We start from the raw sequence: 8,426 nt of genomic DNA, 5'->3' as shown, positions 1-8,426 counted from the left end.
GTTTTTGAAAAAAAAGACAGAAAAAGACAGGCAGCATTCCAGAGGTGGGCTGGAAGGAGATGTGAGATCGTGGTCACGCTTGGTACAACCCACCAGCTCAGCTGCAATAAGGAATCCCTGCAGATAGCAGGGTGAGGGGCAGGTGAGGCAGTCCTGGCTCTGGGGAGTTGGGAGCAGGGATGAATGAGTGTGGTACCTGGAAACAGAGCTGTAGCTCAAGATATGAAACTCTTGATAGCCAGAGCCAGGGTTCTGGTCCCTGATTGTTACCCTCCTGGTCCCCGTTTGATGTCCGACCCTGACAATCACCTTTCTTCTCTCTCTCCCTAGCATGGGTTGGCTCCTTGGCTATGGGCATGATTTTTTTCTGCTCTCCGATCGTCAGCATCTTCACTGACCGGATTGGCTGCAGGACCACAGCAGCCTTGGGAGCTGCCATCGCCTTCATCGGACTCCTCTCCAGCTCCTTCACCAAGTAAGGTTTCAGAGGGGCTGTACAGCTTCTCACCAAGCTCCTCTTCCTCAGTGGTCCCTGAACTTTCCCTGCCAACAGATTGCTGCTGCCTTTTGGGGAAAAGCAGGCAGCTTCCATCTAGGTGAGAGGTCTCCTGGCATCCCCCCAGCCCACGTGCAGCCCACATACACGCAGACTGTTTCTCTCCACATTGAACCGAATTCCTCTTTTGTCCTTCTATAACAAAAGAATAACTTTTACCTGAGTGAGGGACTTTTTATTTTATGGGCTTTCAGCCCTCAAGTTCTTCATTTGATCTTTAAAAGATGCAGCAAGAAGTTGGCAAGCCTCTTGTGGGCAGCTCTAAAGAGACGCTCAAGGACAAAATCATTCTACTTTGCAACCAATTTCACATTCAGTACTGAAAGTACATCAATTCTTAAAATAATATTTGATGGATAACAACTCTCAAGAGGGAGTTTCCATGCAGGGCAGATGGGGAGGAAGAGGCAGATGGGATTTGGAGCAGTTCATGCTCTTCCTTGCACTGTCTCAGGTATTCGCAGCAGTGCAGGGTGATTCCTGCTCCCTGTTTTCCGTGGTTGATCCCATGGCCTGAATTTCTGCTGGCAGAGGCTCACTGATGTGCCTTTGGATGGGAAGTCTACCTGACCCACCATGAGTCTTCCCAATCCAAGACATTTACACCTTTGTGGGAGCACAACGAGGTCACCCTGGGGTTCTTTGTGTGGTGCTCCATCATTGGAGCCTCAGAGGCACCCTCCAAAGCACCATTTGCTTGTCTGAAGAAAACATTGCTGTGGGTTGGATTTTAATTAGAAACCAATGCTGTTTTAATTTAAATTCTTCAAGAAGTGGGTTTTTTTAAAGGAAATACACACTAGTTCCCCGGAGGGCGACTTGCCTGCACTGTGCTCCTGTGCCTGCCCTGCCCTTGCAGGGCAGCAGGATGCCAGCTCCCTTTTTCCCTGGTCGATGTGACCTGCGTGCTTGCCCCAACCCTGTTTCCCTGTGGATACATCCCAGCAGCGGGAGCCCCCCATTATGCTGGGAAGGGGGTGAGGCAGCTTCTAAAGCCTCCTGGACTCCCCCAGGGACTGGGGCCGACTACAGCCTGGGCACTTGGGATGCTAAAACCATCTTGGTCAGCAGCACAGACAGCAGTATAGAAAGAAACTACCCTCTGCAACTTCCTGAACAGATGCCACCACTTTGTGTTTCAAAAGACTGTGGTTGTTGGAGAAGGCATGGTTGGCTCTGAGGGAAGGTGTGCTTGGGCTCCTGGCAGTGCAGATCACAGGCGCTTCCCATGTAATCTCACTTTCCGTCTAATCAACCAAGCCTGAACCTCCTCCCCCCATTATAAAATGTTTGTGCAAAGAAAAAAGATCTCTTGGGACCATATTGCTGCCAGGGGCTTGTTGTGCTGGGCTTTAAAAACACTGAAATCAAACCGTGGCAGAGAAGAATATTATTTCCAGGAGAGCTCCAGAGCTGAAATCCCCATTTCCTGCCTTCTCGCTCTTGATTCACATTCCTTTGGCTGCCTTTTATGGGAGAGAGGAGCCCCTCTGCAGCTGGACAGCAGTGAGGGAGGCTGCCTTTGGCATAGCTGAGCCAGAGGATGAGCAATGGGGCTGCAGGATTTGGCCACGCTCCATCTGGATGGCAAAAGGCCGGTCATGAAATTCAGAGCTAGCAGCTCCTGCTCATTTGGAACAATAAAGGAGGTTTTGGGGGAGTTTTTTTGGTCCCCCTTGCCAGCTCCCCACAGCCTCAGATGGAAATGACTCCTCAGTGCCAGCTGGGCTATGTGTGCTGGTGGAAAGGGAGATGTGGCTCATGAGCTGCTTCGATGAAGGGTTTGGTGGGCTCTGGGCTGTATCGGGGCTAATCAATAGGGCTGGATCAGGGCTAATTGATAGGGCTGGATTGGGGCTGATCAACACTCTATCTCATGGTTTCAGTAAAATGGGTTTGCTTTGTCCAAACAGCTGTTCCCCAGCACTGCGCTGAGCTGATCCCAAAACCCTGCACAGCAGGACCCCAGCGCCCGGCCCATGCTCGGTGCCTCCTGCTCTCAAAATAGTGGGAGTTTTGTATGGAAACCACTAAATCAACAAAGTATGCTGGAATTCAGAGCTCTGGGGAAGGCTGAAGTTTTCTGGATGGATTGAGATGAGGGTTTTCTTTGCTACCTTGCACCGGGGTGTCTCCTGCACTCATAACCAGCTCCAGCTGCCACAGATCTTACCACCCTCAAGAAGAGAGAAGTCTTGGCTGTGTTAAGTCTTCACCTTCCCTCCACTTTTAAGGGTGATGTTTTAATGTGAGGACTGGGAGTGGGACTGTCTTCACATGCCCCCAGTGCCCTCCCAGACCTCCTTTTCTGCCCTGCTGAGCATTTTGTGGTGGGATCCAAGTCCCTTTTCATTCACCTCTCCTTTCCCTCTGCAATCTCTGCCCTGTTTCTTTTGCAGAGAGAAATCCCCCAAACCTCCACCAGTGGGGCTGGGCCAGGGCCATTCACCTTGTGAGCTGTCAGCAAGACGCAGCTGTCAGAGGGAGATGTCCTTGTCCCAGGAGATGTCGTTATCCATGGGAGACCTTGTTATCCAAGGAAGACAATGCCACCCTTCCCACTGGAGAGCAGCTGGTCAATTCCCAGCGAGGGGGTGGGAGCTGCTTGCAAAGAAGTCAGGCTGAATGGAGGCCCTGTTCACACAGGGGTGTCTTAGCATCAGTGGGGAGCAGATGGGAACTGCAGCATTTGTCTCCACTTACCCAACACATCAGCTTAACTGCAGTACTAAAGCTGGTGTGACCCAACTGAGATGGCCAGAGCTGGTGCGTGGGAGGTCGGAGACAGCCCATGCAGCCCAAGCTGCTTGCCTGGCTCCTGTGGAGAGGGTTTCTGATGTGGCTTCTTTCTGGAGTAGCTGGAAATTGCCTTTCATGACAATCATTTGTCTTTGAACCGTTGGGTACAGCAAGCGCGTTCTGCTTTCTGCTTGGCTAGCTAAAGAGACAAGAGTGTAATGGAAGAAATGATGTCCTTGTAAACGTTTTCTCAAGTTCAAATTGCTCCATTAGATCTGGGCAGCTGTCTTCCCACTTGCTTCAGGAGCAGCACTTGGTATTTTGCATGAGTCATTCTGAGTGTTGGAGTAAAGATCCCATTTGTGCAGCATCACTGGCCCAGTGAGCAGCCCAAACATTTCCATCGTGCTCTCTCCCCGTGCAGTATTTCGTGGCAGACTTTTGCACCTGAATGTATTGCACAGGGATGAAGACAAAAGAAATCCTTCATCTGGAGAGAAACACAGCGGGGTTATTTGCACCACCTAACTTTAGGCTCCTTTCTCAGCTGTTTCTGTTGGGAGAACTGTGCTGGCAACTGGGAAATGGCTCCTTCCAAGGGCTCTTTAGGTCTTTCCCCCAGTTCTGTAGAACAGCCACTTCACACTCTACTTGAGTGCAGCCACCGATGTAAGGTACAAATGAGATCTAATTGAAGCTCCCAGAGGAGCTTAAAGGAGGAGAACTTAATTAACCAGCTCGAAGGCTGGGCAGAAACACAATGTTCCCTTCCTGAGTGCCTCATAACCAGCAGGGTTGGTGCCTTCTGCTTTCAAACACTGGGTGCAGAATGTTTTCAATTAGTCCTTTCAATGGTCAGAAAGAAAAAAAAAGAAGTATTTCTAGCTAAAAATAACCCACCCTGCCTACCTTTAGAAAATCTTGCTTGCTGCAATTTATAAACCATTCAAGTTAGGTCACCTTCCCAAAGAGGGCAGGTTGGCTGCTGCCTTCTCCTCTTTGCAGAAAGCACTCCCCAGCTAGACTCCATTGTCCCAAAGATGGAACGTGCCTGCCAGGAAATGAGGACAATCCTTGCTTTGGCTAGGGAATAAGCTCCTTGATGCCAGACCATCTGTGTAGCACCTGTGAGATCTGGGTCTTAACTCCAGGTCCGTGGGGAAAAAGCCTCCCTTACCTCTGCATAACATAACCACCTCGATGTGTTATTGTTTGGGTTTTCTTTTCCTGTTAGGTCTCTGGAAGTTCGTTATTTCACATACGGGATACTCTTCGGATGTGGCAGCTCCTTCGCTTTCCAGCCCTCATTGGTCATCCTTGGTCACTACTTCAAGCGCCGCCTTGGCTTGGCCAACGGCATTGTGGCTGGCAGCAGCTGCCTCATCTCCGTGCCGCTCCCTTTCTTCCTCAAGATGGTCGGGAAGGCCATTGGGCTGGCGCATACTTTCCAAGTACTCAGTGCCTTAATGCTCATCCAGATATTCTTGTCCCTGACCTATCGGCCCATCTTGCCACCTTCTTGTGACTCTCAACACGATGGGCAGGACAAGCTGGGCAGCCGGAGCGTGCGGCAGCAGTGCTGGTCCCAGACACGCAAGTATTTCAACTTGAGGGTTTTCCGGAGAAAGACCTATCGGATTTGGGCCTTTGGGATCGCTACAGCTGTTCTGGGATATCTCGTACCTTACATGCACTTGGTGAGAGCCTTGGCTGGGACTGGAAGGGGAGGGAGGCCCCTTCTACCCGGAATGAAAAGATTCCTCCATGTGAGCGAGGAGGAGGTGGGAAGGTGGAGATGGGCAGTAGGGACAGAGCCACCAAAAGCCTCAAAGATAAGAAACTGCTGCAGGCACGTCCTGTAAAAAGGAAGGGTGATGGGAGGAAACAGCTTCTGTGTCTCCTCTGCACCAGAGAGGGCAGAGCAGTCGCTTCCCATGACTCCTGAGGACAAGCATCAGTACTGGGAGAGGAGGGGGGTTTGGGCTTGGGGGTGGGTGGAGGTACTGTGCTCAGTTCAGCATGGTGTGATGAACATGAGTCACACAACGACCCTTAAAGCCATGATCCCTTTGTGGGAAATCTTGTCCCTTTTTGGGATATGAGAGGGATATAATACTTGCATCCTTCCCTACATCCTAGGTAAAATATGTGGAGAAGCGATTTCAAGAAACAAAAAAAGACTGGATCCTCCTGGTTTGCATTGGAGCTATGGCAGGGCTGGGGCGCTTGGTTACGGGCCGCATTGGCGACTGTATTCCTGGGCTGAAGAAGGTTTACCTGCAGGTATGTTGTGTCTGACCTTCCATGTAGCTGCTGGCTAACCACTGTAGGTCAGGGGGTAGCATCTCCACATCCTGCTTGATAACTGTCAACCACAGATCACAAATCCTTTACTGACCATTACCTAACAAACAGCCTTGCCTGGTTTTATGGAAGAAAATCTATCATGAAAGGGGCTACAGGGCAGTTGCACACTTGACCCCAAGGTCTTGGTATCTGTTCAGCAATCAAAGTCTGTGGTCCCAACTTTTCCCAAACTGCTGGATCCTCTCTCACCCTCTTGTGGTTTTTGAAAAGCAAACTGCTGAAATCTAGCAGCTAATCCATCTGATAATCCCTCCTAAAGCTTCTTAAAAGGTTATTCTTAAGGGCTTCTCCAAGACGACAGCAGAGCATGGATGGCATTTCTGGGTCCAGAGGAGGGAACAGTGTCGCTGACCTATTCCATGTCATCTGCATGACACTTCCTGTTGCCCAGCCTCACTCATCCTGTACTCCAATGACATGCCCAACTTTTGTCTCCCCAGGTTGCATCCTTCATGCTGTTGGGCATCCTGTGCATGATGATCCCCCAGTGCCAAGGGTTTGAGGGCGTCATTGTCATCTGCCTCTTCCTCGGACTTTGTGACGGCCTCTTCACCACCATCATGGCCCCCATCGCCTTTGAGCTGGTGGGGCCCATGCAGGCATCCCAGGCCATAGGGTACCTCATGGGGCTGATGGCCGTGCCCATGACCGCGGGTACACCGATAGCAGGTTGGTAGTGTGGTGGTGCCAGGCCTGCACCCAGCTGTTGAGCAGGAGCAGATGGTTAGAAAAGCTTTTATCCTGGTGATATTTTGGCGTGCGACCAGGCACCCAGTTTTGAATCTTTTGGCTTACCATGTCTTATGGGGTTTAAAGTACACATGTGGCTTCACTCCATCCCACATCCTGTAGCACCTCAGGGCCTTTCTCTGGGTTGACGAAAGGTGACCGTCAGGGGAACAGTGAGAGCAATCCAAGCTCATGTTACCTGATTCCTGTTTGAAGCTGAGCTAAAAACTGGCAGGTGCTGCTTTTCTAGAAATCCTTTTAGGTATCTGGGAACTGATCAGCCCCAGACTGCTGAACCACAGTTAGAGATGGAGACAGCCAAGCCTCTGCCTTCCCAAGACCTGGGTCTGTGTTTGAGCACAGTAAGAACCACAAGTGCTTTCCCAAAGCCAGCAGAGCGTTCGCATCATCATATACACTAAAGCTGTATTGGGACCTCTGGCCTCTCTGCTTCTGGCAGCAAGATTCAGTTTAAGGCCCTCGTGAAGGAATGTGGGGGTTGCGGGCATCTCGCTGCTTGGGTGCTGCTGCAGGACCCTCCGTGTCTGGCTCACCAGGCACAGGGCTGGGGTGGGGGGATCTCATTCTGTGGATGTAATGGCACCGTGTCCTTCGCCAGAGATGCTCAGCTGCATCAGAGCTTGCCAAACTAGCGAGTGCAGAACCAACTTGTTTTTAAGGGCTTGGTTAGTGCTTGTAACTGGCAGCAGGCAGTTTTCCTCTGACATGTAGATAAAATACCCATAAGCCAAGCCGGGCTTTCGGGTGGAGGCAATCTGCGGAGGAAGCAGCTCCTGCTCACTTTTCCGATTGCCTCCTGTCTTGGAAGTGCCACCCAAAATGTTTAACACTGTCTCAGCTTGCATTTGGGATTCTCTGGGATGTATCTGATCATGTTCCATGCTGGTTAAATGAGAAGGATGGCTGAGGTTTTCCTTCTTGGGTTCCTTGCTACATGGTGTTGGCTGGGCACATCCTTTAATCCGGGGCATAAAAGCTCTGAGGAATGCAATGGAAAAAAGGGACTCTTTAAGGAAAAAAAAAAAAAGCTCCTAATCTTCCAAAAATCATGTGGTTGGAGCAAACTGTAGCACCCACTCAAGGGAGGAGGTGAGTCGGTCGGTGGGCTGATGTGGCTGTAACCACGGTTGTTTTTATCTTTCAGGATACCTCAACGATTATTTTGGGAATTACGACGCAGCCTTTTATTTTGCTGGAGTCCCCCCCATCATCGGTGGCTTGGTGCTCGCCGTCGTCCCGCTGATCCATCAGAGGATGCTGAAGAAGCAGCGCCTGGATTCCGGCAAAGACAAGATGCTGGTCTCGGAGGCGGTGGTGAACGGGGAGCTGCTGCCAGGCTGTCCTGCCTCCGAAGCGCACATGTAACGCCTCCACACCCACACACTGTGGCCACCAGCAGCCTCTCCATAGCCCAAGCACAGGCCCTTTTCTAGACGGACCATAATTCTCCCCTATTGCAGGTGCACTATGTTTGTAAAGGAAAAAAAAAAAACACCACAAAAATTTCTTCTAGTTAAAGGCTTTTAACTAGCAGAAACACTCATTTTTGGGACAGTTTTGATTTCAAAGCCACCTTCCCCCTCCCCCCATCTCCCTCCCTAACCATTTTTCTAAGGAGAACCCTCACCAGGATTCAAACTCGATCAATCTCCCACTCCTCTCCCCAGTTTTCTATATGTCGCGACAGAGGTTTACAGCTAATAAATGCCTTTTTAAAGCAGGCCACAGATGGAGCTTGTTGAACCTTGCAGCTGTCCATCCTTCTCCTCCGGTGCCGCTCGGTTGTCCCAGTCAAGTGAGACAGCCCCCCCCCAGCACCAGAGGCTGTTTGGGAGCCCCCAGAGCCGAAGGAGGATGCACAAACCAAATAAACCATCGTCGAGTCCCACTTTAATCTTCTGCTCTCCACCTTTGGTGCTGCTCTCCCATGCACCTGGGGAGCTTCAGCTGGGATGACGGGGAGCTCGCCCAGCTCCAGTCCTGCCACCCTCCTTTGATGGAGCACCTTCTTCCT

General features: G+C 50.9%; 1 protein-coding gene across 1 annotated transcript; it reads left to right on the top strand.

The window, feature by feature from the left end:
• The first annotated feature begins 334 nt into the window (after positions 1-334).
• On the top strand, positions 335-8,137 carry SLC16A2 (solute carrier family 16 member 2). Its single transcript, XM_084269226.1, has 5 exons — positions 335-475; positions 4,530-4,992; positions 5,435-5,578; positions 6,103-6,331; positions 7,557-8,137. The coding sequence occupies exons 1-5, from the start codon at positions 351-353 to the stop codon at positions 7,775-7,777; spliced, it is 1,182 nt and encodes a 393-aa protein (XP_084125352.1). The 5' UTR covers positions 335-350; the 3' UTR covers positions 7,778-8,137.
• Positions 8,138-8,426: the final 289 nt, after the last annotated feature.

This window comes from Gallinula chloropus (genome assembly GCF_964237585.1).
Source record: "Gallinula chloropus genome assembly, chromosome: 11".
Lineage (NCBI taxonomy): Eukaryota > Metazoa > Chordata > Aves > Gruiformes > Rallidae > Gallinula > Gallinula chloropus.
Note: the sequence above shows the minus strand (reverse complement) of the source record. Positions and strands in the feature narration are given on the sequence as shown.